The sequence below is a fragment of the Neoarthrinium moseri genome, assembly GCF_022829205.1.
Source record: "Neoarthrinium moseri strain CBS 164.80 chromosome Unknown scaffold2_Wmoseri_CBS_16480, whole genome shotgun sequence".
NCBI classification, from domain to species: domain Eukaryota; kingdom Fungi; phylum Ascomycota; class Sordariomycetes; order Amphisphaeriales; family Apiosporaceae; genus Neoarthrinium; species Neoarthrinium moseri.
Window position 1 is genome coordinate 1,291,739 of NW_026055116.1, and position 18,682 is coordinate 1,310,420.

The 18,682-nt window shown below is 47.5% G+C and overlaps 4 protein-coding genes across 4 annotated transcripts; 3 read left to right on the forward strand and 1 right to left on the reverse strand.

Annotated features, from left to right (window-relative positions):
- Nucleotides 1-177: 177 nt before the first annotated feature.
- On the forward strand, nt 178-1,796 carry JN550_001145 (uncharacterized protein; the record flags this gene model as incomplete). Its single annotated transcript, XM_049309827.1, has 7 exons — nt 178-187; nt 252-359; nt 412-484; nt 541-656; nt 710-940; nt 990-1,215; nt 1,268-1,796. 7 exons carry the CDS (start codon nt 178-180, stop codon nt 1,794-1,796), a joined length of 1,293 nt encoding a protein of 430 aa, XP_049177051.1.
- Nucleotides 1,797-7,279: 5,483 nt separating this feature from the next.
- On the forward strand, nt 7,280-8,262 carry JN550_001146 (uncharacterized protein; the record flags this gene model as incomplete). The annotated part of the gene is made up of 3 exons (XM_049309838.1): nt 7,280-7,345; nt 7,394-7,482; nt 7,542-8,262. The coding sequence occupies 3 exons, from the start codon at nt 7,280-7,282 to the stop codon at nt 8,260-8,262; spliced, it is 876 nt and encodes a 291-aa protein (XP_049177052.1).
- A 1,538-nt stretch (nt 8,263-9,800) lies between these two features.
- JN550_001147 (uncharacterized protein) lies at nt 9,801-12,606 on the reverse strand (the record flags this gene model as incomplete). The annotated part of the gene is made up of 13 exons (XM_049309849.1): nt 9,801-10,197; nt 10,251-10,315; nt 10,385-10,409; nt 10,463-10,493; nt 10,543-10,572; nt 10,629-10,820; nt 10,882-10,944; nt 10,994-11,017; nt 11,067-11,262; nt 11,315-11,543; nt 11,598-11,691; nt 11,756-12,379; nt 12,474-12,606. The coding sequence occupies 13 exons, from the start codon at nt 12,604-12,606 to the stop codon at nt 9,801-9,803; spliced, it is 2,103 nt and encodes a 700-aa protein (XP_049177053.1).
- A 1,317-nt stretch (nt 12,607-13,923) lies between these two features.
- JN550_001148 (uncharacterized protein) lies at nt 13,924-17,764 on the forward strand (the record flags this gene model as incomplete). The annotated part of the gene is made up of 4 exons (XM_049309860.1): nt 13,924-15,316; nt 15,975-16,439; nt 17,028-17,036; nt 17,088-17,764. 4 exons carry the CDS (start codon nt 13,924-13,926, stop codon nt 17,762-17,764), a joined length of 2,544 nt encoding a protein of 847 aa, XP_049177054.1.
- Between the last annotated feature and the right edge of the window lie 918 nt (nt 17,765-18,682).

Genomic DNA, 18,682 nt, shown 5'->3' on the forward strand with positions numbered 1-18,682 from the left:
CCTCCAATGTGCCACCCCTGACATTCACCCGTCACGCTTTGAGATCTTCATCAGGGGTCCTGTCGTATACCTGTTAGACGCATGATCTGGTATAACATGCCCGACACATTTCCGCCTTGTCAATTGCCCGTCTGTTCTATCTCCATGACAGTTTTTTGAATACCATTGCACGAGACAATGAACATAGGTATGGGCATCTGATCCACTGTACCCGTCCACATCGTCGAGACAGAATATGTGGCAACTTCCAGCGCAGGCGACAGGTGTAGCAGTGGCTGTTTTGTTGTTCTCAGCATTTTGCTGGATCTGCAATGTCTTGATGTTGTGGCTAGCATGGATACACAACGAGCGACTAAGCTGTAAGTCGGCTCTTACGCTCCGCGGCTGCCAAAGCTGAAGCAACCCGCGTAGATGTTGCCTGTATATCATATTTTCCACTTCTATCGACTACATGCAGTATCATACAACAACTTCACGACTATATGTAAGTGTCAGTCACCAGACAACATCTTGGCGGTCAATCAGGTCTGACTGAAACAGCTGGTTTGAAGATGTTGCTATTGCTGCCTGGGAGAACAGAATTGCCAACGTCGGTAATCCAACGCTCGTCATATGCAATGGCTGCACTGGGATCGATCGCATTCTGTTCTACATTCGTGAGTCTTCTATGTGCACCAATTTATGTCTGCCAGGTACTCACCCTTTGCAGAGTATTACTGCTATAATGTCGAAGCAACGTTCGTTCTATTCTGGGCCTTCTCTCTCATGGCCTCAGTCTATGGCTGGACATCGAAGCCTCATCCGCGTCGTATATTTGCCCGAATAAACATTGTTGGGAAAGTCACATCTGTGGTTCTCCCGCTTGTGACTGTCTCGTTACTTCAAGTGGAAGCAATTCAAGGGAAAATGGTGGCGTTTCTGGTTATTGCTGACTTCCAGTGTAAGTTTGATTTAGCTTGTGTGCCGACGCAGTCACTGATATCCTACAGTTATAATCAGCTGTGGTGGAGGGGCGATCTTCCTGCTGATGATTCTTGCAAAATACGTCCATTCACGGAGACAATTCAATACGTGGACCGCTGCCTACGGAATAAGCTCCCTTACAACCGAAACTGACACGAAAAGGAGCAGCTTCTCTCCCATATTGCCACGTCCAAAGGGAATATATGACAAGTGGCTTGTCATTCGCTTCACAATCGCATTCGTTGCGCTCGGGTAAGATGCAAACTTATCATGTCCGGTCATTGATGCTGATAGGTCATGCTAGAATCTTCGAGTGCTGTCTTGCAACATTCCAAGTCACTGGACAACAAAACAACACAGCTGTTTTTCTTTCACACGCGCCTAACCTGAGCGCCGAGAAGGCAATTCGGATGAGTCTACAAGATTTGCCTGGTGTCACCGCATCATTGATTCCATTTGTTGTCTTTGGCACTACCAAGCAATTCCGAGAGAAGATGTGGACGACATTCGTGCCGAAGAGATGGCAGAAGTCTTCCAAGAGGGACAACATGGCTTTCACAAACCGCCAATCCATGCTGCAAGACCCATACTCAAGCATCCGAGTGTCAAAGGGTGTGGCCATTTCCTACAGCATGAATGACATGAGTCCCACGCCAAGTTGCAGCAACTACAAGAAGGCCGCAGATGATGAGAAGCCACTCAAGCCTCTGTCACCAGCAAGAGTTCCTGCTAGAGGCCCCTGGGAGGACCGATGGGAACAACACTCAAGCCTTCACGGTGTACGATGGCACGTATCCGCAGGCGGCGATACCCACCCATCACAGGTTAAATAATGAAGTTTGGATAGTGTGCATGTACTCGGGGTTTTCGGAGTCTCGGGGGCGGTCAATTTACATATATGGGCAGGTGCATTTGTAAGTCCTGCGCGCAAGGCCGGTATCGGGGAGGGCACAACTCGAAGCTTTCAATCATGTATTCAGTCCGAGATACATTTGCAGGTAGCAGAGTGGCTGGATGTAAAAGATCGGATGAGGATACCCAATGAATATAGTGCCAGTATTGGCTTGCCTGATTCGGTAGCCCATCGCCGGGGTCCTTGGTTCCCCACGTTGAGATATGGCACTCGCAGCAAGGGGTACACAACATCGGACGAGACGACCACCACCTAGTATTGCTTTGGAAAGATGGCATAAAAGGAGGCTTGCATTTAAGAACTAAGAACGCTTGATAGACTGATTGGTTTTTACAGACTTGCATTTGTCACATGGTGCGAACAGATGGATTTAAGACGACGATGGCTCGTCCTCCGCTATCTTTTCCTCGACGCGATAGGGGTCTGCGCACCACAACAGGCTCAAGGCACACAGGAAAATAAGCTTAGCCTGGTACCAAGATCATTCCAAACCTCGATACTAGAATGCTCAAAACTCCTCAAATCTAAAGGACCGCACGCAGGGGTGGTAGACAAGCATGCAGCCCGGGACCCACCTGCCAGATCGGGGACGTATTCTCGGGACTGGGGCCGAGAAATAGATACTCAAAGAGCCAATGGAGTATTGACAGCGGAACGCCTTCAGACCAGGGGAACTACTGATTCTAGCTCCAATATTGAGGCGTCTGCAGTCATGCACACCACACTTATCGCCGCGTCGTCCGACTGCCGACGCTGAGAGATAAGGTTGACAACTTCGGCCGCAGTCCGACACGTCGTTGTTTCAGGAATTTCGAGTACTCATGGACAGCAGTGGACAACAATGAATGAACGACGTCTGTGCGATCAATGCCAACTACCGACTCGACGCCTCCCTTAAGTTCTGCCGGAAGCTAACGATCCAAATTCGGTCTTGCAAACCAGTATGCTTCAATCGAGCAGCGCTCACAATTCTTGTTACTGGCCACATGCTTTGGCCTCCACACATACCATCACTAGCTACGTTCCACCAACTGCCTTGGAATTTCGGTCAGTGCTAGTTGCAATGCATATCAAGCGGGTAGAAACTGTGCAGATGAAGCCTTAGGTCGACATCAACAACCTCGGACTTCTGGAACAGAACGTCAGCGAATAATGTGGTATGATGTCGCGCAGGTAAAGTCCTCAATGGTGCAGTAGTCTCGATCTACTCAATATAAAGCGCCTCCTCATAGTAACCCAACCTAGTCATGTTCTCGCGTCGCAGCGCTAAAATCCACCCCATTCTGCGGCGAACCTCGGCCGTGAGTTGTCTCCGAGTTCCGGACCCATTAGCTACTTTAAGATAGTACTTATAGCTATCAAGAATAGAAGTATACGCCCGATTTCCGCGAGCTCGGGAGATTCTGCTTAAAGTTCATAATGAATTTACATATCGGTGATGCCGTCATTGGCTCCTAAGTTGGCCATGGCTAATTACTTAGCTATCAATGTCGATAGGGATATAAGTACATATGTGGGCATTAGTCGTGCGTCATCGGAGAGTAGGCGCATTGAACACCGATCCATACTGCATCTACCGTCAGTATTAAGCTTCCTTTCTGGGTATCCGTGCTGTTGAAAACCTACAATGAGGGTGACGCGGTAACATGGGACACGGATAAGCGAGATGCTGGTTTAAGCGCTCCAAACATCAGGCACAAGCCTTATCGCCTCCGGGCGTCAACTGTTTGGTAGGTATAGAGGTAGATACCGGAGATTACGATCGATGATCAAGTGTAGAGTGAGGAGGATTCTAAGTAGCTGTATCTAACACGGTCTTTAACAGGCATTGATGCGATCCTTATGGGGTGCGATGTGTGACGTATTAAAGATGGAGAATGCAAGTATCCGTGGCACCCACTAAGGTGGGTTACCACACAACTAGCTTATCTCCTTATCTATACACCAGCTGTTACCAGCTGTCAAGTAAGTATGGAGGTACGCTAGTTCCGTGGTAATGCACCTTAGTGGGTGTTATAAATGCTTACATTCTATAATTATGATATAACATACATCGCACTTTATAAATGTTACGGTACCACAGGTATGATCGAGCCTGTGTTGCAAATCCTGTAGTATTGCAAAAAATCTAAAACTAAAAGAGAGAGGAAAGAAGAGCTCCCTCTACAACTGTGGCGTTTGCTATTTACAGGTGGGGTGGATCACCCCTCGTCCCCAACCACAGTGTGAGGGATTGGTCTCAGAGTGAAAGAGGTGATGACTTTTATTGAAAATTACAATACAACTCAAGCCTACCGAGGGGCCTCTGTGAGCTCGCAGAGGCTCCTGGCTACTTAACAAGGCCCATTTCTGCGGGGTAGTGGCGAACGTGTTGATACTTCGCCAGTTCTGAGCTTATTCCCATTATCACATGACACACAGCAACCACTTGCACTAGCCAGCCCGTAACAGCAACCGTGGTTGAATTAAAGGGGATCTAAAAACTTATAAAGAAGGCGCAGGTCACAAACAGTATCCACAGGACACCGGCCATGAGTGGAACATGGTTTTCTGTCAGCGGGACAGTGTGAGGTCAGGTATTGTTCAAGGTCATGGTGTGGTTGTATTTTTAAAGAGACTGAATCTTGTTCCTGTTCCCTTGAAGGGGACATGAAGGGGGTTATATGGTGGATATCGCTCAGAGCTTCACTGGCCCTTCTGTAAACCGAATGCATCGCCGTGACATCTTCGTCCGGCTTGCTGACCAAATTCAACGTTGGCGACTTCAAAATCGGTATTATCATAGACGTGACGTAAATGAGAGTCCGGGAGTCATGTCAGTGAAGAGCCCCAGAGTCCTGTCGGTCACTGTGAGTGAAGATGCAAATCTGTAGTCTTTATGTGGCGGTGGTCCCATCATGTTTACCAAAATAATTCGACGGAGACTGTCAAGGATCTAGGTCGTCAAGTCAGAAACGAAAGTGCCGTTGTCTGGAACACTCCATCGAGGCATATTTGCTCGTTACGACCATAGCCTCATGGAACGGGCAAGTCTGGCGAGGTCCCAAGACATACTATGATAAGGGGGGTGAAACTCGTCTGGGTCCACGATTGGGGCTCGAACAGGTAGGTCATGTGCGCGTCACCCATTCGTTGTTGGACTTTCATCCTGTTGCCGTTGATGGTATGACTCCCGCAAGTTAGCCCGGCTAGTTACAGGTCGGGATTGGATCTGGGGTCCGAAACAGAGCCATGTCACACACCAGCACTGATCTTCAGGAGTTTGACAAACACAGAATATGAGACCCCGTACTAGTTCAGGCTGACCGATCGGCTTAAAAGAATGTTAAATTATTCTTTGTAACTTTTCTTTTGATGTGACTATTGAACTGGAGTAGTGCTCCTGGGCCATATTTCCCAAGTAACACAACCTTAGCCAACGCAGTCCTCCTCGTCAGTGTCGACGAATCGAACGTACATTGTTCGTATAGCTAAAATAGACGTATAAATCGACGGTCGCCAACCCGAATAGTCGTGAAATGAAGGCATAAAGTGCGATAGTGTATTAAAAGCTATGGAAAGAGGGAAATTGAATAAACGAAACACGAAAAGTATAGCCACATTTTCTCAAGCCACAATTCTATACCACATGTCACCAGCCCGAGCTCACTATCTACGTATGACTATGCAGCTGCAGCTGCACCTGTGACTATACTTGTGGCTGCACCTACCATGCTCTACTACTCTCCGAGATGTTGTACCATCAAAATTTATACTTGTTTTTATGTAAAAATTAATTTTTTTCCCAAGTGAGAGATGCCGGCTGACCTGGTTTGTACACGCCGTCGCCATGATTGCTAGAGCACGATGGATAATGAATCCGCCTGCAGCTCTATAGTTTGACGTTATGCAAGTTACACAGGCAATGGAGCGTGGACAAGGACAACGAAGTTCATTTCAGACGTTCCTCAAGAATCAGCAGAGTTGTATATATAGCTAGCAATCATAGATCATTGTCGCATTCAGCTGCTCCTGGGTCAGCCAATGCTGAAGAGTCCATGTTCATGCGGGCGTATGTCTATTCCCCACAATGCTACACCTGCAGGGCAGGGAGCCTACACAACTGCCAGCGCATCATAGGCACAATGGTGTCTTGGGCTGTACGATGACTGGCAGTCGCCTACATTGAAGGCACCGTGGTAGGCCGGCTATGCGATGACTTGCGTCAATTCATGCACACTAGCGAATAGGATATCTGATTTGTAAACATCAAAGTGCGGACTGCTGCACAACGCAAGCTTGGAGCCCGGCTTCTACGACAGAATCGTCTGCAGCCTGCAGATGGCAGTGCTTTCACCGAAAAGAACATCAGTGCCCGGAATGTTTGCTGCGAGGATACCAGTATACTTATGTCTCGGTTCGTCTGCCATGGATCTCGACTCTTGACAATTCTTCACGAAGTGTATACTCACCTAGAAGTATTATTGCGCTGCATTAATCTCTCTGAATTGATGCCATGGATCCTCTGAGCGGCGCGGCAAGTATTATTGCCGTTATATCACTCGCCGTCCAGTTAGCACGGAGTGCCAAAACTTTGAAGCAAGTTCTCGATGGAGTGTCTCACGCTTCAGTGGGAGCTACTCGGTTGCGAGATGTTGTCTTGCAAGTCTACTATATTGCCGTCAGTGTGGAGAATCTGCTTGACCAGGGAAAAGATTTAGAAAAATCTGGCCTCTACATATCGAACATGCACTCGGCCCTGCGTTTCTGCAAAAGGGAGCTAACGACTACTGAAAATCGTCTACGGATAGGTGAAAAGATTGAGAATGGAAAGAATCCCATCACCCGAGGTTGGGCATCCGTCCGTCTAGCGTGTACGTCGGACCAACTCGATAAGTTCGCCGGCAGGTTGGAGCATGCTATATCCATCCTAAATGCCAACCTACTGCTAAGCCTCACGTAAGCCACTGTCTTCAGACCATGGTTAATATTAATATTTACCATATTAGTCACTCAAATACTATCCTTCATTCTAAACTTGACGTGTACACACGGAACTTGTCCGTTAGTATCAGAGAGGAACGATTGCAGGAAATATCACGCAACAAACTCGAACGGACGATAAATGTCGCGAACGATATCAACGTTCCCCCTAAACGCAGTCAGTTCGCTGCATCCGTGAGGGCTGTATGGTCTCTAAGCGATCGGTTGGAACTCCAATACTGCAAACTCAATCAGAGAAAACACTTGCATTCACTTCTATTCCGGATGACGACATACAGGAGTCGAGTCCTTACCATGCAACTGGCGGCCTGTTTTGAATGGAATTGTCCGATATCATTGAATGTTTCAGTGCGAAATCGCATTCCAGGAGATGCAGATATATTGGTGGCCTGCAAATATGGGAATGCCGACAAAGTCAGGATGCTGCTAGTATCGCGTTCTGCGGGACCCAATGATATGACATGGGAGAACGTCACACCACTTAGTGTATGCCGTGATCAATGAAACGTTTATAACCGTAGCTAATAGCGATAGATGGCAATTTCCTATGGCCATGAAGAGATCGTACAGCTTCTTCTCCGAGAAGGTGCAGAACCTGATCTTCCAACTGGTAGTCTCTACAGGTGAGAATCTCCATTTCATAGCTCATTATTCTGGAAGTTATGACACTAACTCGAGTCAGCTCTCCTTTGCAGGTCGCAGTAGCCCATGGTATGTTAAACACTGTACGCATACTTATGGCCCATGGAGCCGATCCCACTTATTGCTCCGCCGGAGGTTGGTCAATACTGCATTACCTTTATGACCGTGATAGCTCGATTCACGGTTACGAATTTGCCGCTGTGCTAGGGTATGATTTGTTATTTGATGAGATCAAAGATTCTCAAGGCTGGACGGCGCTTCACAGATGTGCAGCGTTTGGTACAGCCAATGATATAGGGCTCCTGCACCGCTTAGGTGCTTCCCCATTTCCTGACCGTTACATCACGAATCAAGGATGGACTCCTGTCCACATAGCGGCTTTGATGGACAACACATCGACTCTGGAGGCATTGCTTCACCTGGGTACAAGTGCAATGGGCATGAGAGATATGATCTCGTTGAATCTGAGCGTTCCAAACTTCGTCGATACCCATGGTTGGACCCCTTTACATGTCGCAGTATACCGGAGCGCTTCATCAACTATATCATACTTGCTTCGAAGAAAGGCTGACCCGCAACAAAGAACATATTGTACCGCAGGGTGGTTTCCCCCAGGCTACGAGGGAGAAGCACTTGACACCATAGACATTGCAAAGTTGAACGGGGAGAAAAGTCTGTTTCACTATGTCTACTTGCTGAACGAAGCAGGATACGAGGTGACGACTGACGGTGAGGATGTCTTCTGGGAAGCCTACGTATGAGAGTATCAAAACTGGTTACGACGGAAGCAAATTTTGTGAGATTTCAAAGCAAAATATATCCAAAAATTCGTCCACTGTGCTGAGTATCAAGTGCTACGTGGCTCTAAACCGCTGAATCGAGACGGAAGGTTTGGAATAGTAAACCATTATAAGTCATTTCTCGTGATGTCAGTACACCCCCCAAATATCCTGTGCCATGAATTATCGGCACCATCCGCTTTAGACTTCGAGCTCCTACACCCTTGTCCTGCCTGACAATTGCAGCTACATATGCAATTATCCGTATATCTGTTTGAACCCATTAGATTCCATGGCAAACATTCATAAGGTCATCTTACCTCTGACCGTACTGCCTTTTGCCGTGAGCCATGACCACTGACCACCAACGGTTATTGAATAGTAGATTTCCCTGTACCATTGTGGGGAGTCGGTCCTTGCCTTATATTGAGTATAACAGTAGGCTACACCAGTAGGTTGGTTTTATTTCTACTCTTGGAGAAATCCAGATTGGCTTTTGATAGCCTTGACACATACTTCACGGCGAATTTTATATTCAAGATAACACCGAAAGGCAACGGCCATGATAAAGCCTCTTGACACATTTCATCTACATCTACCGCATTGTGGGACATGATTAAAGCACGAAATGTTTTTGTACCTCAGTTCTCATTCCCAGATTGAACCTACGCAGGGTATAAACATAGCTATTGTTGGTAGAGCGACAATGCTGCTAGCGTCCAGTTTTGTGTCAACAACTGCGTTAGTGACACATCAAGATAGCTGCAAGTGGCAAACTCGGAACGTCATCAGTGAACAAGCCAGTGGTCAAAGGCACACTCTGAACACACTCTGGCACTTTATTACTAAACAAATAGGGCTCTCGTGCTAGGGTACTTGAGTCGAACAAGAGCATCAGCTGAATTGCTTCCGTTTTAGTTGTGTGTTTGTTTTGAAACCCACAATTCGTACCAAGCGGGAGGGACATAGGGACTAAAGACAGTGGCATGCATGGAACAGCGTTCCGTGGCTCGCTTCAAGGCAGGGTCTACGAGAATCACAAAAGGCTGTGTTCTGTGCGCCACAGCTCGATCTTGCCGACTAAGACAAATTGTGCTACAAATTGTTACTCATTCCCTCATTTACAGCTGGTCAACCACTAGTACCGAATACGTTTATCGGAGAAAACCAGAGCCACTGAAGCACGCAAAGGAAATGGTCTATTTGATTTTCGGCCTATAATATGGACGAAATTTTCTTTGTTAACTATCCTGGTGTACTACTAATATCTCGCCTGATTCCCAGTTTCACAATCAGCCCTATGCTGCTGTGACTTGAAGACGAGCATCCAAAGGAAAATCTAAAGGGAAAGAAACCTGACTCAGCCCGATCCAAACCCCCAAAGTCAAATATTGCAATCCCCTTAAAATTATTATTAGCTACCATCGCACGCCTTCGAGTATGCTACTTACTCCATGAAGCTCGCTATCGGGGTGATTCATGTTCAAGCTCGATTCAAAGTTGCGCGCCACTCATTCGTTTCATGCATGAGGATCTTCCGGTGAGAGCTCGGCGTGCCACCCATTCGTTGATTCGATGCCGGGTGGATAGGGCATAGGGTCGTAGTTCTCTACCAGCAGACCGCCAGACTCGAAGTGTAGCCCCACTTGCGTTCGGCTTCCAAGATACTTTGAAGGGACAAAAAGCCGGATCCAATGCTTTAGCAGCCACGGTGCATATTTCTTAAATATCCAAGGTGTATACTTAAAGATCTGGTGATGCAAGAAGTCTGTCTTTGATCTCTCAAAGATGGATTCAAGTGCTTCCAAAGAAAGTTGACGGGTTTCTTCAACGAGGAGGAAAACCAGCACGAATGATAACAAGTTGAGCACGGCAAATACGCACAGCAGTCCTGGGCTTGTAAGCCAGTACAAAAGACTGTTCAGCAGTGAGCCATTTTTCGCGCACTGATGCGTAAGCTGTCTACTCACACTGGCAGTAATAGTGTTAGAAGTCCAGCAAAGAAGAGATTCACAGATATGGCGAAAGCACAGCCCTGCGTTAGTGAATTAGGCACACGAACTTTTGAAGTAGATCGATGCTCGGCGACGAAAAATTGACATACTACTTCACGGTGTGATAAAGGAAAGCTGCACCGCCATTAGTTGACGCCTAAGTCAAGTTTCTATTGTTCTCTACGTACCTCTCCGCTGATAACGTAAAGGGAACTGGCCCTGTTGAAATGAGAATGAGACCACAAACTTGTGCATCGTGCTTACTGACCTAGTCCCGGCGAATATAGTGCCGCGTGCACTGTGATATGACTGTTACATATGGTAATTTGAATGTCTACAGGGCAGATGACTTACGAAACAAAAACACTGCGACAAGTGTGGTAGTCACTGAAACAGCGTTCTCGTCATGGATTGTAGGCACAAATGATGCTGAAGCCCCTGCCATCATGACAGCCATTGGCAACAGGGTAGCAAGTACCCACTTTCGCCTTCCAATAGTGTCAATAGTACGCCATGCTGGTATGCCGAACAGGAAATTGACAGCACCTGATAACACAGTGTCAGTATGTCTTGTTATTCTGCGTAGTGTGTAAGCGGCTGTCCATACCGAAACCAATACTGTAGTACATCGACTGATTCTTTGAATTGCCCATGTTCGAGAACATGACACCTTGATAGCCGTGAGTAATAATTAGGTAAGTATCGGATATGAGCCTTACCTGAATAGAACGCGAGGACGTTGACTTTTGTCACGAAATTAGCTTTTGCTCATAGACGGCTGGTTGCACTTACTTCCACACAGTTGCTGAGAAAGTGCCATGATACAAGTGCTGACGAGGGCATTCCTCAATCTTGGCACTGAGAACAATTGTGCGTACTGTTTCGCAAACCCGCGGAGTCCGATGTAGTGCTCTTGTAACTCATCCTTGTGGTCTTGTCTCCTGTGTAGCGACTGGTGAAGTAGATAGATATCTCTCAGGGCGATGAGCTCATATGTGTCAGTCATGATGATTGAGCCAAGCATTTCTTCGAAAACTTACCTCACATCGTCCAAGTCTCTTCAGTACCATGTATGCTTTGGATGGTCTGTATCGATGACTCCTCATGTAATAACGTGGACTTTCAGGACAAATGCAAAGTGCCAAGAGTAAAACAACGGAGGGCACAATTGGCGCACCGAGAATGAACGCAAGTGTGGTCTGATTGTCGCCAATGAAGGTAGAAAACACAGCGTTGAAGATAAATCCGATCATTATTCCGAATGCCACCCTGGAAAAGCGCAGAATTTAGCATCTACCACAAATTTAAAGTAAGTGCACTCACCATAATTGCCACGCAAGGACCGAAGTTCCACGCCAATATGAGATCGCGGTCTCAGAAGCCAACATTGGCGTATTCACAGCTTTGATCCCCATGCCTGGAATACCAGTCAATTGACAATCTGGAAAGCCCGTGGCTCGCTACAAGATGATGTGATTTACCCATTCCATTTATGATCCTTACTATAAGTAGTATCTGCCATTTGGGAATGGCGGTGTCGATGGTCACGATTACGGCCATCAATATCGAGGTACCAAGGACCATGAAAGCAGCAACCGTCATTGCACCTCGGCGCCCAAGCCTGTCGCTCAGTGGCAATGCCATCCAGCATCCGAAGGCCGCAGCGGCCAGAAAAGGCGTTGCATTTGTGATACCCAATATCCAGTCACCGTTTGACGGACGATTTGGGAATACCTCGAGCATGTGCTTCTGAGTTGAGGTGCTAATATTGAGGATCTCGCGGTAAAGCGATGCGCCGTTGATAGATGACTGAACGTGCCCCTGTAGCAAGGCTGCCAGAGAGACTGTGAGGATAACGACAAGCATGCCTGGCTCTGGAATAACAGAGTCATATTCTTTCAGGAGCGCCACTTTTTCTTCACGACTAAGGTTCACCAGACCAGGTTTCTTTGAGCAATCAAGGTCGACACGGCAAATATCCTCATAAGCCTTTGGGTGTTTGGCAACTCTTGCTGCCCTGAGGAGTCGATCATAATGGACATCTGGGAGGTAATGTTTATGGAATAGTCGAACGTCAGATGGGAGGTCCTCGTCTCGAATATCGCCTATAATATCTGGGATCAGCATCTCTGGGTTAGGTAGAGTGAGCCACCTGCTTGGAATGGTTTTAGGTCATGCCATACACAAGGGATTGCTTACACAAAATATCCTCGAAACGTGCATCTACGCGCAGAGCTCTCGAGCTGACTCTCCTTTTCGTGATCTTGGTCCATAAGCGCTCAAAGATGTGTTGTAGTCTAAAAACATCCTCTGGTTGCTCTGGAATGGCCATCTTGGATGACAGTGACTAAAAGTGACATGAGTAGAGCAGCTAGTGTCAGGACGAAGAGCCTGTAATAAACTTGTAAGGCACCAAGACCCGCTTCTGATTTGATTGACCAGTCCTGTGTCAAATGCAATGTTGCGGTCACGCTTCCGGGGGCAGTGCTGCGGTCACAGAACTCTTAGCGCACCGATGTGCTCTTGTGAACGCTTTCAAGTATACTGGAAGAGCTGTCGCCAAAATTGTAGCCGATCAAGTCTGGGAGATTGAGTGAAAAGACAAACCGACACAAGGGATCCGCTATACAGGATTCCGCCCAAATGGTACAATCGCTACAAGGCCCTGCAGTCTGATCACGGTGATGCCACCTCTTGCGAGGTTCATAACGTCAGTGCCCGCAGATACGAAACAAGCTGTTGCCATGAGCGCATAATGTGGTCTGCCATAGAACACAATTTGTGCTGTCTGCAAAAGAAGCCTGTAGGGTGAGTGTAAAGCACACACTGTGCTGTTTTCACCGGCACAAGGAAAGGGAGGCGGCGGAATATAGCACATAGGCCGTAGAGCACGTCTGTTCTGCTTCTTCCAAGGCTGTGGCGCTTCTGTAGCCTATGGCACCACTGGACCAGCGCAGCCCAAACTTTATCTGACGTGTACTGCAAATACACCAGACGAATACCAGATACGCTACTGGGGTCATCCATGAAAACACCTGGGCAGCCAATGACTTTGCCAATGTGCACTTTCTGCAAGCCTAAGCTGCCTGCTACTTACCTTGCCGTCAATTTCCACATTGCCGCCTTCATCATCATTGGGCGACTTGTACCAAAAATAGAAGGACAAGGACAAGGCAAGGCCCGAGCGATCGCGTTCGAAGTCATCGCTCTCTGTGCGGCAATTTTGGCAGGGTCTGCACACTCTAGCCGGACGAACCATGAAATGTGAGCTGATATGACTTTAGACCTTCGAGACTTGCATATTGCCACAAGGGGCAGCAATATCGGGGGAACTTGGAAGCACCGAACCCCATGGGGATCCTGTGGGGCCGGGGAAGATAGTTTCTACCTTGGTTTAGATCTGACTTCTGGGACAGTTGAGGGTGCGCCATCCTGGCGCGTCCACCTCCAGTGATTATATTTGCTCCACGTCCTGGTCTCTTAAGGTTGCGTCAAATGAATGCTTTGCATTCATTAAACAACAACTTTCCGACATCGACCTGCAACAAAGACCTGCAAACAAATGACCATTTCCTCGTAGATAAATTTCAGTCTGATTCGATCATTTGTTTCCAGACTCCCTGCTCCAGAATAACCATCAACTTGCGCCATGTCTGGTACGACACATAATGCTGAACAGCAGGATGAGTGGGAGTGTTTGAGCTTTACCCAAACCACACTGGCGGAGAGAGCATCCGACCATGCATCGTCGATACCGGCATGGCAAAGAAGCATCCCTTTGCGGGACGTTCTAAAGTCCATGGGCGAAGCGACTGCTTCCGGCCATTCCATATCTCAAGTCCACGCAAAGGTTTTGGAGATGGCATGGAAGTCAAAGTTGAACACGAACCCAACCACTGGGGATGAGATCCTCGACTGGAATCTGCAATATACTCAAATCCTTATCGATTGCGACAACCTGGAGAGTGTCACATTCCCGCCTCCTGGCCTGGCTGATCTGGAATCCAAGAAAAGTTTTCTGCAAAACAAAAAATGGGGGAAGCTATGTTCTACAACAGCTCTGTTATACCTGAGGAAGAGAGGCCCCCAAAGCTTGCAGATGGCTAATCACTACCTTCACCTGGCTTTGGAGACCTACCTGAATTCCAAGTACTGCGACCGGGCATCTCTGATACCGATAGCTCAAGATCTAGCCGACGTCCTTGAACTGCAAGGTAACATTGGCCTGGAGAGCGACTATTTCCAAGATGAAACGAAGATTCCGCGGTGGATCGCGAAGGAGGTCATCCTAGGACGGATGGCGCTTGCCAACCAATGGTGCGAATCTAATGAATTCGAGAAAGATCAGTTCTATGAGGTGAACAAGAAACACGGACTGTCGCCGCTTGAGAAGTCCGTGAAGTTCGAACACCGCGAGGAGTTTACAGCTATGCTCCGCTTCACGGCGCGAACTGTTACTAGCCATAGGATGTCTTCGATAGCCTCGAAGCTATTGCTACTGGCCGCTGACACATGCAACTCAGACTACGCCAGAGATCTATTAGAATGTGGAGCAATGGCCAACACGCTTGACGACCATGGGCGTACAAGCTTGCATCGCTTGCTGTTGTGTCGCAAATTCGGTGACTCCGGAGGTTTCAAGATGATGAAGCTGCTTCTTGAGAGTGATACATCGATCCTTGATATCCAGGATGAGAATGGAAAGACTGCGTTGACACTCGCGTGCGAGGCTGAGTATATACGCAAGACTGATGAGTTCCTTAAGCACGGTGCCAACCCAAATATCTTGGACAACCATGAACGCAGTCCTTTCTTCATTGCCTGCAGCAAGGGGTGCTTCGAGATGATCAAAGTTTTCATCGCCAACGATAAGAGCGGCCGGTCCAAGATAGCCTTGGAAATCAACGCCCTTGGGCCAAGTCGGGAGACACCGCTTATTGCTGCTGTCAGATTTGCTGGAAGAGGAATCTCTAAGGATACTGGAGCAATCGATGCAATAAAGTTACTCGTGCAGCATGGTGCGGACTCAACCCACAAAGATTGTAAGAAATTAAGCGCACTTGACTACGCAACTGGCTATAGGAAGAATCAGATCAAACGCATTCTGAAACACCCCGGGATCAGTTCCAGACTTTCATTGACTTCCATTTTCTCAAACTCGCGGGCGGACTATGCAAGCTCATTACACAGTAGCTATGGACATGCATCATCAGGTGGCCCATCTTTTACAGTGGAGCGGCATTGTTCGACCAAGCCTGTGGAGCACGATGGGGGCAGGGGGGGTTTGGGGATCATGCGACAGGAAACTTTCACAGAGAATGTTACTGTGTGAGTATTTTTTTTTTTTTTTTTTTTTTTTTTTTTTTTTTGCTTTACCTCTTGCATTCAATTCGGGCGACGCAGATCTCAATGGTCAGTGCTTGATCACTGTTTGTCGTCGAGGTCAGACCGCCAAGCTGCCCAAGAAGCTATGCCCGTTATATCTGCATCGCTCCTTGGTCAAAGAAGCAATAAGCTGCTCTTCTTGAAATTGGTCGACGGGGCATATCATTAATCATGAGTTCTCCAGGCCTCAGGTATCACCCCAAAACCTCCATGAGAGTTTTGTAGAGGACCAATACGAAGCCATAGAGAATAGTACTGATGTAGCTGATCCTTGCTGCCGGATTTCGCCAGCGATGATTTCACCACTGTCTACAGCGGAGAAACGCAAAAATATTGAGGGTAAAATCATCACCGCTCCCGAGACTGGGGAACCTTCGATCCCACAAACCTCTCATGCAAAAATTGTTGAGGATGGAGCTGCTCTGCGGATAGACAGCGATGACGATAAAACCACCGGGAGTCTCCTGGAGGAACAGACATCTGATGACTTGGACGACGACACATTAGACTGGGAGTCGAACGATTCTGTTGAGGATCCGCCTCTTTTCCCGGTCAGAGCGAATCCAGTAAATCTCTCGATTCTTGGAGGAGCCTCAGGTCTACGCCAATGTCCTAATCAGAACACATATAGCAACCATGAAGGCCCCTTTGATATCACATCTCCAGCAAGTGAAAATCATCACCACGGCATACCAGCTTCAGGCTCTGGGCCTTCAGATGAAATGAATTCTCAAAATGGAAGTACTCAGGCAGAGGTAGAAGTTGCCGAAGAACCTGCGGGTGAGCCTATTCACAGGAAATTCGCCTGCGTGTATTGCAAAGCTTACCCTCTGCTGTTTCCGCATTGCATACGAGAAGCTTTTGAGAGCATTGCACGCTTGAAGCAGCACATACAACGAAGTCACTATGTTCAATTCTACTGCTCGCGATGCCAAAATGTCTTTCAAGGTCAGGAATCCAGGGATAATCATATTTCCGAAGGCGGCTGTCAACCACGTGCGGCTGACGTATCCTCGAGGAGTATAACGGAAAAGCAAAAGCAGTCTCTCGGCAAATGTCCTAAGGGTCAGCGAGGTAATGCTGTTGGGCAATGGTACTCCATTTTCACACTGATCTTCCCTGAACGAGCGGTCCCAATGACACCCTGGGCGGACTCAGGCCCTTCCTCAATCTTAACAGATGTTTTTTCAACATTACGACAAGATTTTGGCGAAAGTATTACGTCAACACTCGCGTCTCAAATCCGTCAATCAAGAGATGACAATGAATTAACAAGGATACTTTGCGATTGGTTTCGAGTGTTCTTGGACAACTTTTTGGAAAGAAGTCGTCAAACTCAACATAATGCTAACGTACCGTTTCACCAAGATGCCTCGGGTGAGTAAAACAATGAACGACTTGAAACTGCTTTTTGACCTATTATTACAGGCCCTGCCTCACTCTCTAACAGTCTTGAAAACGTCTTGCAAATGCATGACAACCAGCATGGAGCCGCATACATTCAATCACCACCTGCACCGCAAAATGCGGCGTCGCCTACGTCCATATCAGCTAACGGTACGCTTCGCTTTCCTCAAACGCCAATTCCTACTCTCAATCATATACAACAATCACGTGGGCCATTATACTCTAGTCTGTCGACCCGGTTCGTTGGTCCCCAACCTGGATACCATCCCCTCTCCTCGCACACCCACTACGACATCAATTCACAAGCGAATCTGACAGCCCCATGGCCTATTCAGATTCAGCAAAGTGTTCCTGGATCACATCTCCAAGCGCAAGGCTTCCAAGCTGCAGATGACATATTCTTGGCCGATTTACATGACCCAGCTGCATTTTTGGGGGACACCCATCTCGTCTCCTCCTTCTCGCCTGGGATTTGGAACAACCCGGCGTACAATTCTGGTCAACCTGGTGTATCGGTCCAGCAAGGACTCCCATTGGACAACGCTGTGAACCTCGGGACTTCACCCATGTATCGTCGCAACCACAATTTTCAAGTGGGGATGCAAGGACCATCTCAAACAGATCCGCAAAGGTCTTCCTCGGGAAATCAGAATATTCAAGCAGCTGGGCGTAGTGGAGCGAATGATGTTGCAATGTAGCTGGGATTACTAGGCTGAATGCGCCTCATCCGCTTGCCGAGACTTAGAGCCTTCAAGGCAGGGCTCAAGGTACCAGTGACTCCCTTCCATTGGCGTCTGTAAGAGCGATGTGTGTTTCGGATAGACATACCTTCGTACGAGGGCAGGATATAACATGTGTCAGACATGCACAAATGAGTTAAATCAGCGTGAACTCGATTGCCGTGGGGTTTTCTGCCGCATTGTCAAGGTTAATGTAATAGCCAAAGCGTTCTGTTCAAAGGTTGATTGACTTGCTCCACTGGGTGCTTTTTGATTCAGAGTGAGTTGTTTAGAGGGAAATAAGGAAAAATGAACCATTAGCACTCAGCTTAATAGAAATATATCATATACTGTTCGTAGAAAGTCTGATAATAAAATCGTTTTGGCATCGAAATGCTGAAGATATCGTGGCAATTGCAATGTTGCCCTTACTATATCCATCTGGAAATAACATAGGTTTCGTCCATTGGGCTCTAAGGTTCCTAACACCTTCAAGTAAGGAATGAGTAGCCTTAAGCCTACCTGCCGTTCATACTTTATCAGTAGCAGGATCTCATTTTCGTCCACCAAAACTTTTCACGATAAATTCGTCACCCACAGCCTGAGGTCGTGCACAAGTTTCACATTGGAGGAATCTTCAGACGAGCGCGAGCGTTTATCCTTGACCTATCGTCTACGGCAAGCTGAATCCAACAACATAGTGATTACTCCTCTTTTAGAGCCTACTAACTGATTCGAATTCTTCTATTTCTTTCAAAGCACGCTCTTCTGCCGTAGTAGTATTGCTTGCTAGGTTTACCGAAACAAGTCGTGTTTGTGCTCCGACCAACCCCAATCTTTGACATTGAATCTTCGGCCCAGAAACCAGACTATAGCGTTACAAACGCTGGCCTTCAC